Source organism: Lycorma delicatula, chromosome 1 (assembly GCF_047948215.1).
Source record: "Lycorma delicatula isolate Av1 chromosome 1, ASM4794821v1, whole genome shotgun sequence".
Classification (NCBI taxonomy): Eukaryota; Metazoa; Arthropoda; class Insecta; order Hemiptera; family Fulgoridae; genus Lycorma; species Lycorma delicatula.
The window spans coordinates 316,627,786-316,649,855 of record NC_134455.1 but is presented as its reverse complement, the minus strand read 5'-3'; the positions used below and the strand labels follow the sequence as shown (position 1 = coordinate 316,649,855).

Below are 22,070 nucleotides of genomic sequence, written 5' to 3'. Positions count from 1 at the left end.
CATTAAACGCAAAATAAATAATGATAAAATATAATTCAAGACAAAAATAGTTGGTTTAAAAAACTCTAAAAATGTAATTAAAATATAATTATGAAAACTATTTTCTATAGAACTAACAAAAACAATGACCATGATTTTTAAAAATTACATAATTTAATGATTTGTACATATATACACTAATTTTTAAAAGGCAGGTAATAGTATTTTATCATTGATTTATTATAACTCATTCTGGATGGTATTGTGTAAAAATTATATTTTTTAACTTTTCACAACAACAACAACATCAACAACAAACATCTAAATGCCTTCCTTGGTCTCACAATTCGGCAGTGACAGTTTTCAATAACAAAAATTTTCTTAATACCTTCATTATCAGTCACCGAAAATTATCGGTTTTTAACTAATATAATAATATTACACAGCAATAATGAAATTTACACTATAAAAATGTGGACGACAAAAAATTAGGTATAGCAATAGTAACAAATTTTTAACACTCTCAAGTACAGCCAATAATAATATTATAATTTATTTTTAGAAAAAATTCTAACAATACCTTTCTAAAAGATAATTTTATGGAACCAATGTGATATTTTAATAAAACATAGTGTTAAGAGACATTTCTTCTAGAAAACCAAGTTCTATGTTATTATTTTAATTTTCAAAAGTGACACAAATAAAAAAATGTATACTAAAAATTACAGAAAAGATTCTGCAAGAAAGATCAATATAAAAGTAAATTTTTAAAAGAATCTTTACAAAGAAAGGTTAATCTTTAAGTCTCAATTAAAAATATAATCATAAAGCATTAATGAAAATTATTAAAAAAAAATGAAAATCTTTATTTCTTATATAGAAAGGTTTTTTTTTTGTAATATTAAGATCAGAATGGCAATACATCTGGTAATCTATTTCACTTGATGATAGCTCATATAATCAGAACACTCCCAAATCTCAAGTCGCAAAATGTCTTGATTATAGCACAGTAATGTGAATTACTATAGCTTCACAATCTTATACATAAATTAAATCTAAATTATAAATTTAAAGATTTAAAAAAATCACATATCCTGTAAAAAGGTAAGTATTTCTTTCCCCCTTCCCAAATAGGTAAGTTAAAAATAGCTCTGAAAAATTGTCTTTCAAAATGTGGCCAAATTACTTTGAATACATAATGTCATGAGAAATTGACCATGTAATTTTGATTCTACTCAGGTGTGTCTTCTTCAAAAAGTGCTTTCTTCATTTGTTTGCTGCATTTATACCCAAGACACCAAATAAATGATATCAATTTACAGTCCTAGTAAATTTGGGTCAATAAAAAGTGCCAAAATCAGGTACCACAAAGAACCAGAACAAGGAATTTGGAAACATACACACATCATATGAAGCAAAAATTCTTTGTAGAAGCTGCTTAAACCTAACTACAGGATGCAAATGATAAATTTTAGAAAAAAAATATTTAAGTTAAAATTCAAGTGAAATGAAAAAATAAACAAAGTATATGATAATAATATATTGAAATAGAAAGAAGGAAAAATAATACAAAAATTCAAATTTTTTAAACTATGTTGAGATAAGAGTTGTTTTAAGCATAAAATGAAATGATAGCGTAATAAATGAATAGAAAAGAACATAAGAGGAAAGATATAGGACAAAAATAAAAAAGAAAGGAAAGTGGCATGGATTGGGAATACAGGGAGGAATGATATTTTAAGAAAGTTAATTCAAATAATGAAAGAAAAAAGAGGAACGAAATGGAGAATCATTTTTCAGCATAGTTTAAAAGAAGATTAGGTGTCATTAACGAAGAAACATACAGGATAAGAACTACAACTTACTAGTTTATTATTATTATATGCACATAAATATTTACCCAAATAATTTTATGAAGACTTATTGAAAATTGGATAAGGTATAACATGTATATAAGCAGGACTGAGGAATTACTAAAACTGTAATATTAAATAGGGATTTTGATATGCAAAAAAATATATTGATTCTATACCTGGGTACTGAAGTGAAAAAGTATTGGATGGGCAGGAGATTTTGGTGGGTATGAGCACAGAAAGAGCACAGGGTATTTAAAATTTTTTAGTTACACCCAGTACCATCATAACGGCAAAGTGACCACGCTAAAATATAAAGAAAAATGAAGCAAGGAAGACTCTAATTGCCAATGCTTGTCACAGACATCTTAGAAAACAGAAAAAAATTTGAAACAAAAAGGAATGAACGTTAAGGAGTTTGGCTAAATCATTAATTCTTTGAAAATTACAACTGTGGTAAACTTACCAAAAGCTTTCTTTGTGACATACTGAAAGTCAAAGTAGAAGTCAAAAAGTAGGTTTTGTAATAGCAAATTCAATTGAAGATGATATTCATAATCTTGCTTTGGGTCATGAGACATAGGAGATAAGAAGAGATTTAAAGTTGAAGTAAACAAGTGAATTAAGTTGTAATGGTATTAAGAAAAACTAACAGTAACTTAGGAATGACATTCAAAGAAAAAAACAAAACTATTTATAAACATAAATTATGATTACAATAATTACACACACTTGTACAACGGCCATCGATCGAAGAAATGAAGCAGAATTTGAAGTAAATGAAAATGAGAAAGATATATCACAAAAATTGCACATGAGAGTTGGGCTAAGAAATAGTTATCTGGGATTATGTGTGGGGAAAGTCATAGAATGTTTGCCCAAGCAGGAAATAAAATGATTACTATACGTATTGGAGAAAAAAAATTTAATTAAAATGACTCGAATGAATAAAATCGAATCATATGCCACAGTAAGGAGTAATAAACCATGAAAGCAAATGCCAATAATACCACTATATATTTTTAGGTTTTGTTTCCCATGGTAAATATAACTTCTGTTATATCTGAAATTTGATTCGGTTAATAAAAAATAATTACTTAATACAAAAACAAATTCGAAGCTTACTTTCTAATACTGTAAAAAAATTTAGACTTCATTAAGTAAATAATAATTCTAAAACTATTTTCTAGTTGTAGAAGATTTACAATTTTCAATTTACAATATAATCAAAATATATTTTACAATCAACCTAAATTTCATTTTAATCCTTTGAAGACCGGCTGACAAGGATCATGGTAAAATACTTTTGATGTGATGTGTTAAGCTGCATATATAATAAAAAATACTTAATATATTAGGTTACAAGTATACAATGCCATTTAGCAATGTTTATGGTGCCTGATAGGGAACATATTACTGAAAATATTAGCAACAGGGATAGAACGCATGATCGTTAATTGTTCTTTTTTATTTTAAATATAACCGTGCTTTGATTATATGTAGCCTCTTAAGAAAAATAATTAATATAAAAATCAAAGAGTAGGTAGATTTTATATTTAAAAATTACAAGTAGGTATTGTTTAACTGAGACTGTTTATCTCACACAGTTGCTTTTTTCCTACATTCTCAGATTTTCTTTATACGTAATGTTTACTATATATATATATATATATATCTTTTTTTCTAACATTCTCAAAATTGGTCATACATCTTAGGTATTTTTCAGTATGCCGACCACTGCAAAACTATGTATGTATACCTTGAGAACTTTTTCAGGGCTGTAAAGAATTAATTACATTTTTACTACAATTTTGCTTCGTTAAGATATTATTCAATGTTAATTAAATCAATATCATTTTATTACCATAATAGACAGATTATAAAGATATTTTTCCTGAATTAAGCTCAACAATAAAACTACAAAAAAATTTATAACTTAAAATTTAAAATAATCATTATGCAGTTCCTTACTACATATTATACATATTTATTAGTGCCATAATATCATTACAGAAGCATTAAAAATGTTTATAATTTCATAAAATAGAGTTTTTAATTACCGGGTAATAAAGATTATCTCATTTTAAATATAAATAAAAAATTTATTTAATTTCTTACTTCAATAGAAATATTTTTTATAAAGAAAATATTTTTTATTAATGACTATTTAGAAAACTACAAACAAAGACCACTTGTCTAAGGAACAATATATAAGTCTTCTTCTCAAAGGTACCATAACAAAATAATCTCATCATTCTTTTATAGAAAATTTGATAATTTTTAATTAATAAGAAGAAAATAAACAAAAAAAGAAACAAAAATATCAAGAAATAATTCCTTTAAAAAATAAATAAACACGTAAAAAAATAAAATTATACTGCTTAAAAAAAAAATTTGTTATTTGTGTAAAGATATATTATTATACACACAAATAATATTACATACAATACATAAACTAGTTGTATATATTTATATAAATATAAAAAAAATAAATGAATGAAACTTCATTTTGAATAAAAAGCGACGGAAAAAGTTAAAATTAACAAGCTCTAACAATTTTATGTATTAAAAAGAATAATGGAAGGCTGTCTTTTCTTGAAAGTATTAGGAAAACATATAATTACATACACGACACAAAAAAAAAATTTGAAAACTTCTATAAAAAAAAAAAAGAGGACCCAACACAATTAAGAATGTAATATAAAAATATATAAAGATAAAAACCATAATTTAGTATAATAAAAGAAAGTTTTTTTTTTTAATCAATTCATTATTGACAACAAATAAGTGCATTAATATTACTGTTTTGTTTATGGTGTTAATAAATAATTTTCTGGGTCCACTCAAAATTATTTCCCAGCATATAAATAAACAATGAAAAAAAAAGAAAAAACACAATACCTTATATACACTTGAACATTTACACATACACAAATAAGAATGTTTCACTTTCAAATTTACCTCTAAATCAACACTTATATTTTAATGAATTTACTTAATTTCTAATGAATAAAATAACAAAACTAAATTTATCAATGTGAAGATCAAATTTTGGTAACTCAGTAGTGGTGGCAAATGGGTTATTTTGACAAATATTATGATTATATTGACCGTATTAATTAATAAAATTAAACTTACAGCCCAAAATGAAACATTAAACCACAATAAACATTATAATTCTAATAATGCAATTAATGTTAACCATTCATTATATTATTACTTATAATTTTAGAGAAAGGAATGAGAGATTAAAATACTAAAACAACTAGTTACATTTAAACTATAGTAAAACTTGAATATCTCATCAGTATTAAGATGATTATTACCAGCTTTTAAACAATAAAATACCCCACCAATAACATTTTGAATCAATAATACAATTTTCTGCTTAGTTTTTTTATTAAAGGCAGCAATTATTCTGATGCACTGGAGTAAAAATCTGTACTCCAATGAAGCGACTCAAATGCTTAACAACTAGTCATTAGTTCAGTCAATAACAAGAACAATAGTAATGTTTAATGTATGACACTATGTACAGTTTTATGGCATATGTATATAGCTAATAAGAGAACATTTTTCATGTTCGCAGTTTTATCATGCACCCATATGAAAAAAAATGAATTGAGAAACAATAGCATAAAGTTTAAATATTAAATAGTAATGAATGGATATTTGCAATATTACCTTCAGCAGTAACATTAATTTCTTTCTTATTTGTTTTACTCTATAGGTTTTATGAGGATCAGTATCAGGAATTACTAATTTCTTTGATCAGTAAAAAAATCACATCATATCCACATAAAACAACAGAATTTTTATAACATTTAAAAATTTTACTGCTTTAATTTATATCAGATTTCCAATTTATTACAATACACAAATGTTTACTTTGTGTTTTATTTAAAATTAATGTTGCTTATTATTGTCTTAATTTTTCCATTGATCAATAAAAAATTTAATGGCCTAAAAATATACTTTACAGTAAACTTTTGCAGGAATTTTTTTTTAGTTATTTCAAAATACAGATTTTTTCCAAAAAAGGAGTATTCCTTTTTTTCTCACAGCTAAACAAGATCTGTTAACAGCCCATTTATTGCAAAACATCTTCCAAGAAAGAAAAATTAAAACAAAAACCTAGACTTGAAAAAAATTTAGCTTAAAATATTGGTAAATATTTACATAAAGACGAATTATCTTGGCTATAGAAATAATTGAAATATTTAAAAAATAATTTGAAGGAAAAACCTCAAAAATAGATCAATCAATTCCTGTGGTAATTGAACAACGATCATACAATCATAATAATTTGAATAAGACCATCAATAAATAAATCCATTTACCATACCTAATTATACTATACTGCTGTATCACTTATTTAACTGCAAAGATTTTGAAAAAAATAAATAACCTGTTATAATATATATTGAATATGCAAGAAAGGCAGTGTTGTTATTACAGTATAACAAATTACATCTACAAATAACATTTTTTTCATTAAAATAATATTATTAAAAATTACAATTTATTTTACTAATATTTTTAAGGAAAAAACATGAGAACACTGTTTAAGATCTTTTAAACACACACTGCCATGTAGAAATTAAATAAATATAATAAATAAACACATGTAAAACAGAATATAAGCATTAAAAAAATTGCATGGAAGAAGCTACAATGTCAGCCGTGATCTGGTGTTGCCCGTTAATTAAGATGCTATCAAAACGGTCAACTGAACTAATTATCAATGTCTGTAACATATGATTCATGAATTTTCTGTAATAAATTTCAGTTTTTAGTTATAATTCACTTTAACATGTAATTTTTAATTGAGTTTGACAATGATTGTAGAAGCACATATTCTATAAAAAAATGTGATATGACAATCATTAATTGCCAGAGAAAACTGGTATTCAGAGCTGTACAAGTAAATGGTTGATTCTGAATCTTTAATTACTAATGCAATTATTGACAATGAACCACAATAACCTGCAGCTTCCATAATGCAACATCTCATATGCTTAAAAAAAATGTAAAATGTAAACAAAAATTACAAATAAACATCACACTCACAATTAAATATTAAAAAAAAATTTATATGTAATGTTTATGCTAAAATAAAAGTAAATTTTTTAACTCATTAAAAATATAATTCATTAATAATCAAAATGAAAGTACAAATAATAGCTTTAAATATCAAACCAAATGAACTAAATAAAATATTTCAATAATATTAAAAAATGTATAATTACTTATAAAAAAAAATCCTATATACAAATATGTCACATATTAATACATATTTTTTTTTTATTAATATTATTTATTTATGTTTTATTTTAATTTTTTTTATTATTTTATTCACATATGCAAATTGTTTGATCTTAATCACTAATGATATAGATAAATTATGATGTAGTCCTTTCGTAATCATTAGATATAAAATAAAGTAAAACTTTTTTTTTATTTTAATTAAACAATTATCCTACTTTTTTTAAACATTTTTTTTTAATTATAAGCATTACCTTCTTATCATTTATTAATTAAAATTACAAAACATTCAATTGTTTAGTGTTTATCAATTTAAAATATTTATTTACGTTTAATAACATTAAAAAATAATAAAAATAAGGATAGTATATTATATGCGCAGTGTTCTCATATTTCCACGAATATATAAATATAAATAAATATTTACATGTTATATACAACCATTAATTATATAATATATAATAACGATATTAACAATAATTATCATTCAGCGACATACTTACGCAACGATAAAGAGTAGGCATGAGAATGAACGAACAAATGAAGACTATAACGACAACAATGGCAATGGCAATGTATAACGCACATACACGTGATATTAACAATAAAAAAATTCAACTAACAAAACATTAACAGCCAAGATTACCGTTGATTAATATTTGTCGACTGTCCCTCTGGTTTCCTCCTGTTAGTATCTACAGACACACGGCTATGAGCACGTTTACGATTATTAAAGGTTCGTTGAAAACCATTTTGATTTGAATAATGCTTACTATTATTGTTATTATTATTGTTATTATTATTATTATTATTATTATTATTATTCTTCGACTGCTGCATATTATGAGGACTAGCTGCAGGAAGATGCATCAATGGTGGTACATTTGAAGGATGATTTCCTCTCATAGTACCTGAACAAAAAAGTAATAGGTTTAATTTATTTCATAAAATAATTACTTAAATGTAAAATTACACTAATTCAATGTAATTTTATAACTGTTTTTTATTATTAGTTTTTGAACAATTTCACAAATGAGGTCTGTTCAAAAAGTATCAGACCTATTCTTTTTACTTGAAAAGTATTTGAATCTGAGCAGTAAACATGGGAGAATATAGTACTAGTACTTAGTACACAAACATGATTTTTTTAATCCCATAGAAAGAGGAAGTTGAAAGGAAAGAGGAAGAGCAGGTTCTTGATCATTTTTATTTTGTACATGATTGAATGTATTGAACAATGTTATTGCATCATGTTTTCCAAAGCTTGGTTATACTCGAAGCAAAATAATTTGTAAGACTATGCAGGCTTTTTGGAAATGAAGGTATAGAAGTTACACAGATTACACAGGTCAACAAAATTAAGGAATTTGAAAGTTGTTTGTAATCTGGTAACTGATTTTTACGTGCGCCAATTTCAAATATGGCCACCATTTTTTTTCGACGTAAGAATTTTTCACAATACTAAAAAAAAAGAATAAGTAAAAAAGGCATATAGTATATGTGTTCCTCATGGAAAACCTTTAATTAAAGTAACAGGACTTAAAGAAAGGATTTTTTTAGATATTCTTACCTTTACAAAGGCTTGTACTGCCTTTTTCATTTCTTTTCAATGCTTCTCAGGCCACATTTTCTGATGTAGTCAGCTTGCAGATCGTCTCTGTGAATGCACCAACAGTAGTCTGCAATCATGTTCACATTCCACCTTCCCTGATATCTGCGTTCCATTTCCTTTATATCTTGGTGAAATCTTTCACGCTGTTCTTCACTTACAGCATCAAGATTCTCGAGGAAGTAACCAATATGAAAATGCACCAACAAGCTAATTGAACAACCCAAGTCTTGGAATTTCACTACCGTGTTTTCCACTATACACTTAAAATTTGGGTCCTCATTGTTTGTTTCCAAGAAATTTCTTTATATGCTTTCCAAGCATTCTTTTTCAATGTCCTCAATTTTGACTTCATCTTTAAAAAATGTACAAATATCTAGACCAGTGAAAATGCATTCTTTCACTTTGGCTTCTAACAGTTGTGGAAAATTATGGCATTTATTTAAAACAGTCTTCTTCTTTAAATAGAGACAAATTGTTTCATCAATCCCAGTTTGATGTGATGTGGAGGTAAGATGCCAAACCAGTGATTTTTTCCACCTTTTACCATTTGCATAGCTCTTCCATACAACCAGAACAAACTGTATGAGGGGCCCACGTTTTATCTTCGTCACCAAATTTTACCCCAAAATAGGTGTACCACACTTTTTTAACGAAGTCTGTAATATTTCTTTGCTGTTTCTTCACAAGAAACTCCCCGTAAATGTAACAGACGTTATTAGGTGAATTAATACAACCCCTTACAGCCATTTCAAAACATAAAAACACAAGGACAGGACAAATAAGAATAACTTCAAAAAATTAAAGAAAACTTAAACACTATAGAAGGTTTACAAAACTATTACTATTTAACACTAACAAAACTTTCAACATAATGTTCTAATTGCATCAGATTTATTTTTATTTCAGTACAAAAAGGGAAGTAAGAATGAGTAAGTAATCACCTCAGCTCGACAAAAATTACTCATGAAGTCACTTTAATTAATCATATTACATCATCTATTTAGTCACTCAACTTACTGTATCAAACCAAAATTATGTACACTACTTGTACTTGTATTCATTCCACATAATAAAACTAATAATAAAGTATGAAAACAATTAACACAGGCCTAATTTTTTATTCAACTTTTTAAAAATAAAATATACTGATTATCAATTTTTAGAATACTAAAAAAATTGATTTAGTGAAAAAATGATACGTGATGGAATTTATTGACTATTTTTCCTGAAACCAGTACTCAAAAAGTTTAAGAACCCGTTATTAGTTTTCAAACAACTTTTTCATTGTTGACCTGTGTTGTAGAGTGGTAAAAGTGTTTTAAAAATGGCCAAACTTAAGTGTATATAGGCCATTAATAAGCCAAAATCCAAATTTCATTAACAATGAAAACAGTCTGACTGATAATGGAAAATCATCGGCTAACTATCTGAGGACTTGTTCTGTACACACGCTTTTACAGATGATCTTGGGCATGCACAGAGTGACTGTAAATCTGTGCTAAAGCTCCCTTTTGAACACAAAGAGGCTTGTTTTGACATTGCACAAGACATGCTGGAATATGCCAACAACGATCTAATTTCTTTAAAAGTTATAAGTGGTGATGAACGTGGGTGTACAGGTGCAACCCAGAAACCAAAGCTCAGTTGTCGGTCATCCCCAAAACCAAGAAAGCAAGCAACCGGAGAAGGTGAAAATGTTGCTGACTTAAATTTTTTACTAACAAATCAAAAATACACACCAGAGGCCTTGTAAACAAACAGTACCTATTGAAAGTTCTATGTTGCCTTTTGACACAGTTTAGCATGAGAGATGATCACTGTAATGGTGAATCACTTAAATAGCAATTGCATAACAATAATGCAGCTGACCATTGTCATACACAGAATTTCTTGGTCAAACAAGATATTTCTCAGGTTCACTAGACTCCTTACTCACTTGACAAAGCTACTTTAAGATTTCTAGTTGCTTTCCAAGCTGAAGATGCTGTTAAAAGGATCCCGATTTGGCAACAGGAGGTCATGACAAATGTGACAATACAAATGGTAGCCAATCCAAAAGAGGTTTATAAAAAATGTAGCCAGCAGATGGAAGGACTAATGTTTTTGGTGTCTGAAGTCACAAGGGTACATCAGAGTAAATTAGGGATAGCAAACCTGTATGTAGAAAAGCAATTTTTTTCCAGTGCCTATATAGTCAGATACTTTTTCAAATTTCTGTGATGAAAATTTTTTATTTTCTAATCCAGAAGATAACCTTATATAGATATGTATTCATTTTTTATGAGATAAATTTAGCGAGAGAAAAATACATGGATATTTTGCTTATTGCATAATAGTAATAGTAATTGTATGCCAGGCTGTTTCAGAAGTTCCTATTTTGAAAAAATATATGTATAATATAATATAATATATAATTTACATCTTTAAAAATGATAATTTTCTCTGTTCAGCCATAACTATTGTAGAACTAAGTTTCCAAAACCGAATATATTTTTGTCTTATATTAATAAGAAATATTTGAGAATTAAGAACTGCACTATCATGATAAAACTATGTTTGATTCATTACTGCATTAATGAGTACATTTTACTCTGTACAATGCAATGTATATGGTCCATATTGGTTAATCACACTTTTATTTATATACATACTATTTTTAATTAGTGTGAATACAAAATTATATGATATGATTCCTAAAAAACAAGAACAAACATCTTATATCCAATACAGCCAACAAAAAAGTATGTAAATATTTTCTATTTTTTATAAAAAGCCTTATAATAACAATTTGTGAAAACAATATTTGACTAATATAAGGATTAGAAAATATTTCTACTGAAAAATTCACTGATTGTAATTAAACAAGCTTTGTAATTGAAAAGGATGAATTGTTTGTCTCAAAATAAAAAAATAAACCATAAATAAACCCAACAAAATTAAATGAAGACGGAAATAAAAATCAAAATAATAAAAGAAATAGACAAACCTAAAATAGAAACAAAAAATAAATTAAATAATTACCAAAAGAAAGAAAACAAAATTCCCTTCTAAACAACTTTAAAGCATCACTAAAAGGCTGTAATAAACCCAGTATGAATAACTTACAACAACATATCATGAAATTAGAGTTAAGGAAATCACAGTTGTAACAATGTTCAGCTGTTGTTAAATTAATTTCATTATTACAAGATTTTGACAATGCACATAAACACAAATACAAAGTTGTGAATATAATCAAATAACAAAATCTTCAGTTAACTGTATTAAACATTTTTAAATGTACCTAAAAATGCTCATTTTAACAAATCATCAAATATACCAAAAGAACTTAAAAAAAAGAATTACAATCTTCAAAAATGTACTGTAACTTATTTCTTTATATATCTATAAACAAAATGAAAAAATTTATAATGCAAACTTTTTTATAAAGAATATTACAATTATTAAACTTATTAAATCAAAAATGACTGTTAAAACTTTACATTTTTATTTAAACCTGAGGTAATAATATATTATTATAAAATCTGATTATTCTAATCCCTTCTCCATTTATTGGACTAGACGAATTTGTGAAATCTCTCCAAGTGCTTAATTTGATTTCAGCCCTACTACAATTTTTTTCCTTTTTGTTGCTTTATTCAATTATAAATTTTGGTTAACCAGAATAACAATTAGTTTTCTCAAATGTGGTGCCACCTTGCTATGATTTGTGATGTATGACATCTTCTAAAAAAAAAATCACCTGTTCACAATTACATTGTTATTGTGTATAAAGTGATGTTTTATTCTTAAGTGTAAAAAAATTATTTTTTTTTGTTTTAAAAATACTACATATTTTTAATCACATTCAGTTTTATATAAGAACCTGGTATAACTTTCATTAAGTGTTTATTTTTATTTATTTGTGTATAAAAAGTTTTATTAACGTTTTGTATCTTTCTTAATTAGCAATTTATCTTGAATCATTTGTTCTATTTAACATCATAATAACTCTGAACGTGACTAAACAAGAAAAAACTACCATTTGTAAGATGAGTATTCAATACAGTTGTGTATTTGATTTTTAGAGGAATGTTTCATCCTTTAAATTTTTTTTAATAAAAATTATTTAATAATAAAGCAAATTAAGTACAGATACGTATTCATTATGTAAAGAAGGGTACAAAACTCTTTTTTGGCTATAATGCAATCAATAATGTATAAAGCTGAAAATTAATGAACAGCATAAAGGTTAATTGATTTTCAAATAAAGAATTTTTTTCCAACTATTCATGTCTTTTCCTAATTGTGAAGTTTATTTTCAATTTATAGTATATATTTTTTATTATTGTTTAACCATGTTAGGTAAAACACAAAAAAATTAAACTATTAATAACAAAGATGAATAGTTTAATAAATGATGTAGAGTATTAAAAAAAATTGTATTGCAGACACAGGATTTAAATCTGATTACTCCTAATGGAATCTGCTATACTGCAATTATTAAAGGATTTACAAAAGAAACTTCCACTAGGAAGGGAGCGAAGATCTACCCTTTCTATATTAGATGGTGACAAGGGCATAATAATCACCCTATCTTAATAAACAATACAAGCATTCATTTCTTGTAATATTCAATTCTAAAAAAAATTACTGCATGTCCATCATTATATGTAATTCTACTAACAGTAGTCAGAAGTTGGCCTGCTCTAATAAATTAAAAAAAAGATGCCAAGAAATACATCCTAATATCATCAAATCATTTTCAAATGAAATAAAAAAACTGCTTCTGACAAATGCAAAAGTTGAAGAGTTCAATTATTTAATTAGCATGAGATAAGTAATTGCTAGATTAATTTAAGAAAATGTGCCACTACTGTTAGCAAAAACACTGTTTTCAGTTTGCATGCTGTACTTATTCTGGCTATGGGTGTAACGTTATGCTACAATGTAATCTGTGAGAAGGTGGCTTAATAGATGGTCATTAGGCACTACAGGTCATTGTATTTGGTCAAAATTCAAAGGTGCCTCTGCTTCCTCTTTTTATCTTGGCTAAATTCAATTACTACAATGAACACTTTCTTTACGATTCTCTTTTCAACTGACCCTATAACTGAAACATGAACTGAGAAATTGTCTAAAACAAAAGAAATCTCCTCAAGCCTTGGCTCAAGCAATAACATTACACAATTCTTGAGAACTAATCTTGTTAAAAGTTGCTGAAGATCTAGATTCTAGAGAATAATCAGCAGCGAGACGTACTGGTTCCTCCTAGTAGAGTAAACTATGAAGCTCGGTATTTGATAACTTTAGCACAAGAACTGATTCGAATCAATATTAAAATTTAATTAGTTTTTTAGTTATAGAAAAACTCAATTTATTCAAAAATACTGGCATCAGCATATTCCTCTGGTGTTTTGCTTGTACACTTTCATTCAGCCCATCTCAACCCATTCTTGAATTATGCACATTTGTTTAAAAAATATAAAGACAGATGAATATGAAATGACACAAAATATGTGTTTGACTTTTTTATTTACTTCCTAGATTTAATCAGTTTCAGAAGTTTGAATCCTTTCTTCTGGGACCCTCAAGAAAAATCCAGTATGAAAAGATACTAATTTTATATGGATTCATACCTTGATGCTGAGGTGGAGATATTTGTCTAGGTGGATGGTGATGGTTGTGATTATTATGGAAGTGATGATGGTGATGATGCCAAGATGTATTTGACATGCCATCACGCTGTCTTGATACTGATGAGTTTCCTCTTGACAAGTCACCGGATTCTGAATCCTAAAAAAAAAATCCACTGATGAAATTTCTCACATTCATGAGATTATATTATGGCACATATAATGGAATTATATCACAAGAATTGTGGCAACATGAGAAATACTGCTAAGATTGTGCCATGACTGTTGAGTGATGAATAGATTACATAAATATCTGAACTGAAAGAATTGCTTTGTACTGACCTAGATTTTCTTTCTAAGTCTATAAAGTGTGATAAAATTGGATTTATTTATATACCTGAAATTATACAGCAGTCATCACGGACGCCTTGGGAGAAGGGCCGAGATTGATATATTAGTTTCCAAGAATATTAAAAATAGGATATAAAAATAAAAAAAAACAAGTGGAAAAGGTTAAAATAAATTTTACCATGAAAAATTGATAATGAAAATCAAACAACTGCAAAAGCTTGTTGTATAACAATAAAATCAGCCAAGAAAACATTCTTGAATGGTCTCATCACTGGATTAAGATCTAATTCTAGAAAAGGAAGGTGGCTTATTGTTCACAATGAGAGTGATGACAGTTTTATTGTAAACAGGCAAAACAACTCCTGATGTCTATCACAGAGAAATGGATGGAAAAATTGGTTTTAAAAAGTAATACAACTATTACCAAAAGAAGGTTTCATAGTCGCAAACAATGCACCTTATCACAGAGTACAAACAGAGACTATTCAATCTATGAAGGTTTTCTCTGTATCATTGTACTCTTAAGATTATCTGGGGCCAGATCAAATGGGACCACTAAATAATGAAACTTTTAAAATGAGCAAAGTAAAGCATCTAAGAAGGAAAGGCATTGACAGAATATTGGTCAAGAACTGAAAAAATTTTATCCATTACATTCTGCTAGTATAAAAAGAAATGAAGGAACGGGCAGGATCATCAATCCAATGATATACAAATTAATGAAAAACACTCAGAAACAACAGATGAATCTTGCCAATCAATGGATGGAATCATTGGAAGGAATCAAACAGTAAAAAATAATTAAATCTTAAACTTAAACCTAATTAATAAAATTTATATGTATTGTACAGTGAAAACGTTTTAATATTAACTGTAAAATAATGAAATTAAAATCTGCAAAAATAATCCTTTAAACGGTAATGGCTAATTCTTAATACAATTAATTTATCTATCATCAGCAACATTTAAACAAGTCATGAAAATAAAGAACTTGTAATCATAAATAAACATAATAAAGAAATTAAAGAAGTAATAATAAATGTATATAATAAACTAACACCATGTAAAATAAATAGCCATTACAAAGTTTTGACTGATCTGGACAGATAATGTAAGTAGCATAATACATTAAAAATAAATGATTTACCAGCTGACAGAATTATCTGAACAACTTTGATGTCTTATTAGAAAAAAAAAAAGTAATAGTCCTATTGATGAATGGTAGGACTCTGTTTAAAATGTAACTCATAAAGTTTCCCTCTGCAAATACTAGAAGCACTGTGACTGCATTCATCAGTTGCTATGAATCCACAGATAAAAAAGTACAATGCATAGAGTGGTTTATTAAAACAAAATCGGACACACAAGTTCAATGCAATTTTAGAACTCTTTATAATTTAGAGCTACTCTAAAACAAGTATTTGCTCATGATATGATAAATTTAAAGAAACTAACAGTATTGAAAATAAGAAGAATCCAAACAGGTCTAGAACATCAGATGAAAAAGTGGAGATTATTCATCATATTTTTTTCCAGCCCTTTGGGACTTTTACCTATGGGGTTTCATCAAGAATAATGTATACAAAAATCATGTTGTGAATACTGATGACCTAAAGAGCAGATTGTTAATGCACCTGAACTCATAGATGTGGATATGTCACAATGAAGATGGCATGAAATTGATTATTGGTTGGATATTTTGCAAATTACTAATGGTGCACACATTGAATGTCTTTGATTACACGTAAAAAAAAAACTTTCAGTTTTAATGTTTCTAAATTCATACAATCTGTTTTTATATCTTAAGTAAATTATTTACTTAATATCAAAATTGTTCAGATAATTTTCAGATATTCAGTATAATACAACTAATGTAACTGTAGTATGTTAGTGGGATTGAGCCATTTTGAATATTACTAGGCTATACCGCCGTGATCAGTCTGTTTACATGAGAATAGAATTATAAGAAAATAAATTATTTCATTGATGAATATGAATGAAGAGTTGAAATATATAAGGGAAAATGTTTAAGACATTTTTCAATCATTACTACGCAAAGAAGTGGGTGGTCGTATGGAGATGCACAATCATCCTCACAAGAACCCTTAGCTTTCAATGATTCTACAGTCCATCATATTGAATAAATTTATCCAAAAACTATTAGAAAACTTAAAACTATAAAGTAATAACAGAAGTCAATTAGATCATACCTTTTTATAGAAGTTTTAACATTTTATGTAAATTGAATACTTATGAGTAGCCATATGATTCAGACTAGTCAAATCTTCATATAAAATTTGAATTCAACTGTTACAGATTGTAAGTGAATATACCTTTTATTTCATTTCTATGAAGAACTTAGCAGCTAGACATTTATTATGAAGTTAAAGTATCTAACTTCATTAATACAACCACACTGTAATAAATAGCTCATGAAATCAGTTTTAACTACAAATCATCAGTTTGAAAACGATAAGAAAATACTGATTATTCTTATACAGTGCAGATAAATCATGTGTTTAAACAATATAAATTATATATTATTTTATTACATAAAAATATATATATAGTAAACTTCAACACTGACTGAATCGCTAGATCCAAACGATGATAACGATCCATCACTTCCGCTAGATGTGCTTATAGAGCCAGGAGGATTGCATTTACAAGGAAAATTTTGTTTTATCCATTGTCTGTATTGCACAACTTTATCAGTTACAAGAATTATTCGTCCCAATATGCTGAAAGAAAAAAAATTGATATTAAGAAAATCATGACATTATTTTGAATTTATTGTGGTAAAGTGCCAGTACCCACAATCCATCAAACTATTCTGTTATTTTAGAAATCAATGAGGCAAAGTATATTTAATAAATATTTTAATTTCATGAATAATCTAAATTTAAAAAAAGTTTTTAAAATGTAGTCTTATATTTTTAATATTTATGAACATACAAATGTTAAAATATACGAAAATTTGTTATATAATATAAAATAAACACATCCTAAATACACACAATAAATTTGAACCAAAAGTTTGATTCTTCTTAATATAATTTTATCATGACATTTTTATTGCAAAATCACACGGTCTTTTTTAGATGTTTTCAATACATTAAATCATCGTTATGTTGTTGATGCAAAATTTGATTTTTATCTACTTTGGTGGTTTAAATCCGCTGCTAAAATTTTTTCTATACATCATAAAAAAAAAATAGAATGTGTATATTTAAAAAAGCAAATTTTTGACATATCTTTTATATCAACCTAAATCAATAGAATTCCAGCCTATGCAAAACAAATTATCAAAACTGCAACTAAAAAAATGTACTGCAACTAAAAAAATGTGTAACAACTATTTTTATAAACACAAAATTACTTTTAAACATATCAAAATGATACAATTGTTATTTTAACATTATAAAATATTTTCATAAACTTACTCTACTAACAATTTTAGTACATGTAAAAATGTTTTTGAATATTTTTTTCAATCGCTGAAATAAATCAAAATAACACAGTAATTTCTTAAAAAATTTTTACATTTGGTTGGTAATTAACCTACAGTGAATCAGATGATTTACACAAGCAGTTCTTAAGATATTTTGTTAACCATCTGATGGTATGTGTAAATTATTATTATTGCTCAATGTAAACATACCAATTTTTAATTAATTATCAGAAAAATATAATAACCATAGATATATCACTTTACATATACCTAGGTCATCTAGATAAATTCTTTTGATATAAATAATAAGGAACAAAAAGACAATTAAATTTTTTAACTTCTAAAATAAAAATATAATTTACTTAACCGGGTAATGAAATTGGTAAAAATTAAACAAATTCAAAATTATTATTTAAGATTTTGGAGTAGGAAGTCTAGCTTAGGTAGCAATAATCACTAGTTTGGGTTTTGTTTCCCACAAGCAGAGTTTCCACCCACTGAAATCCCATCAAAGCAGCTGCTTTGCCAGCATTTTATTCAAGGAAGAACGAATGAAAAACTAATGGGGAGATCAAACATTCTTTTAAACAATTGTGTTATAGAAAAAAAATGTTTATGATATTATCCAGGTTTCTAAACCGATATTAGCAAAGATGGCAGTTGTTTATTAACCAATAGCTTCTTATATAATCCCCAATCTGCTATAAAATTAATTTTGAATATCTTTTGGATACCAGTAATTCGTTGGAGCAGATAAAAGAATGTTTCGCATGAGAAGCATTTCATTCTGTCAAACTTTTGTAATTTTTTATTTTTTATATTTTACATATTTATTATTTTAAAACTTGTTTTGTTTTCAGCATTACTTTACCATGATAGTATTAAAATAACTTCTGGCCATATTTTACTGAATTTTCTTTGAAGTTCTTAGCATATGGCTATTAAAATTTAATTTAAATTGTGGCAAATACTTTTTCAATAAATTAACAAATTCAAGATCTGATATATAGTCATTAACCATAGATTTAAACTGTTTTACCATTTGAAATTTGTTGAGAAAACAAAATTAATAAAATGAATTAACATGAAGATCACCTTTAAAGTTATTACTTAATTAAATTAGATAACTTGAAAAAAATTGATATACCTGTGCTTATTAGGATCATTTAAAAATGAATTTAGAGGGTTCACAGCCTGTGCCAAGGTGATATAAGCATACTCAAATGCCTGTTTCACTTGAATAGCACCATAAGATCCACGACCAATATCATTGCCAGGAGTCAATGGGTCTTCGATAGACAATATTGATGGACGATGTCCATCTACCATGTCTTTCTGCAGCTAAAGAAAAACAAAGAAAAAATGTAATTATATTTCAACTAAAATAAAATAATACTTACAATTTTTCAGCAATGTAAAGATTATAACTGAAGTGCATGCAAGCCCCTCTTGCAAGAGGAACTTTGCATCCTTTTTATGTTGCTGACTACCCACTACTGCTAAAGATACGTTTTTTGACAAAAAACGTATCTACGTAAAATGTGAATGTAAAGTGTAAAATGTAAATGTGTCTTTAATTTGAAGATTTCTTAATTGGTTAGATTTCTACTGGCATATGCTTTTAAACATAACTGTAAAAATAATATGATTATTATATCATGGGTCAATAAATACTTACTTTTCTGGAATAAGCCCTGAGAAATGATTTAAATGTTTATGTTGAATGTTATTTTTAATGATTTATTTATAACTTTTATTCTAATATTAAAAATAAAAAATAGAATAGAGATAAATATAATACTAATACTCTTATGTCCAATTAAATTGCTCCTGTTGAACGTTTACAAGAGTAAAAAACAGATACAAAAAATGAGATGCCTAGTCAGTTCAAAATACAAGGCATGTTTTTAAAGTACAGTTTTGAAATTTAAAAAAACATGTACACTATTCTCAACAATTTTATTTTACATGAAAGCCTGTAATTTAATCTATTTTTCTACATAATTGCCACCAATATTAAGGCACTTGTATCATTCAATCAGCTTTTGAACAGTCATCATAGCGCAGACCACCCAGATGTTTCTTCAATTGCAGGAACACATGGTAGTTACTGGTTACTGGGTGCTAGATCAGGACTGTATAGAGGGTGATCAAGTTGTTTCTAGCCAAATGATGTGATGAGTTCTTGAGTTTGATTAGCTGCATGTGGATGGGCATTGTCATGAAGCAAAAGGATCCCTTTACTCAGCATGCCATGCCATGCCTTTTTTTTTTTGGATTGCACGACGCATTTTAAGGTCTCACCATATGTTGTAGAGTTTATTGTGTCACCAAGAAGCAAAAGCTCCAGCAGCAACACTCCCTTCCTGTCCTAAAACACTGTACACAAGATTTTCCAGGCCGAAACTGTCTGCTTAAACTTTACTTTCATGGGTAACATTAAATGCCACCGCTCCATGGATTGCTGCTTCGATTTCAGTGTAACGTAAGCCACCCATGTTTCGTCATCTGTGACAGTTTGGCTTAAAAAATCATCACCCTTTACATCATACCGCTCAAAAAAAGTCAACACACTGCCTAAATGTTTGGTTTTGTGCACCTCAGTCAACATTTTCGGTACCCAACATGAGCACAATTTTCAATAATTTAAGTGTTCGGTCACAATTTCATAGACAACAATTCTTGAAACTTGAGAAACGTAAAGCATCTGTTCTCTCTCACTTTTTTGCCAACTTTCTGCACCAAATCTTCAATAATGACAGAAGGTCATCCATTCCGTTCCTCATCATGAACATTCTAGCGGCCATCCTGAAAAGTTCTAACCTGTTTTTGTAGCACTCCATCACTCATAATGTTTTCTTCATACACTTCACTGATCTGACGATGAATTTCAGCCGCTTTCACACTAAAAAAATGAATCACACCCACAGTCGGCAAGATTCTTGATCAATGGAGGCATTTTGAACATAAACAAACATAAACACAGTCGAATATTTCCATAATGGTGTCTGTGGCTTGCCACAGATGCGGGTACATAATGTGCATGTATGGAATACCAACTGCATCGGAATTTCAAAACAGTACTTACTTTAAAATCATGCCTCATACAATTCCTAGTGTTAAATAAAAACATATCAAGATTTTTCAACTCTAAAAAAAAATACAACAATTTTAGGAAACTCAAATCATAAGTTAAAAAATTATTTCAAGTTAGATAAAATATTCAGGAACAAAATTTGAGAGATCTTTTAATTTAAACACGATTTCATCACCTACAAATGAACATATCTTTATGAAAACTTAATTATTAGAATAAGAAATTACTTTAGAACAGGAATGTTTCAAAGATTTTTTTCTTTGCATATAATAATGAGGAAAAAACAAAGATGGGAAGTAGAACATTAAAAATTCAAACAACCAGAGAATGGAGTTTCCCCAACATGATTCCCTGTCGCACAGCTCATTAACACAAACTGTTAACAGCTGCTTTTTAAATACTATTCAGGACTAAAACGATTCTGAATTTAACAATGTTTCTTACAAAAATCTTCTTTTTGTAATGTGCATTCCTTAACAGATATTTCAAAATGATTAACTTAAAACAAAGAAGATACACAAAAAATCTATACAAAACATGACTGAAATTAAAGAAACTTAATAATTGGCATGGAGGGAGAGAAAATTCAATCCCTCTTGTAATTATGCAGCCATATTATTTGATTTCATAAAAGATTTATAGTCTACTAGTTGTGATATTGATACAGTTCACATGATTTTTTGTTTTAATCGCTCAGGTTTATTTATTAGTGTTTGTATATTCTTTATTTAATCTCAATTTTTTAATATATTTGTTATTTTAAGTAACAATTACTTACATAAACTGATTGTGATCCAATTTCTATCTCTAAACTTCCTGGATGCTTATTCCTTTACTCAGTCACTTT

General features: G+C 27.3%; 1 protein-coding gene across 1 annotated transcript in view; it reads right to left on the bottom strand.

Annotated features, from left to right (window-relative positions):
• Nucleotides 1-7,192: 7,192 nt before the first annotated feature.
• LOC142318350 (terminal nucleotidyltransferase 4B-like) overlaps nt 7,193-22,070 on the bottom strand; it is a 66,704-nt gene continuing 51,826 nt past the window's right edge. Inside the window, exons 6-9 of the mRNA XM_075354939.1 lie at nt 19,274-19,467; nt 17,263-17,416; nt 14,328-14,484; nt 7,193-8,008 (exon numbers count right to left, since the gene is read on the bottom strand). Coding sequence (XP_075211054.1) covers nt 7,740-8,008; nt 14,328-14,484; nt 17,263-17,416; nt 19,274-19,467 — 774 coding nt within the window. The 3' untranslated portion in view covers nt 7,193-7,739. The remainder of the gene's footprint in view (nt 8,009-14,327; nt 14,485-17,262; nt 17,417-19,273; nt 19,468-22,070) is intronic.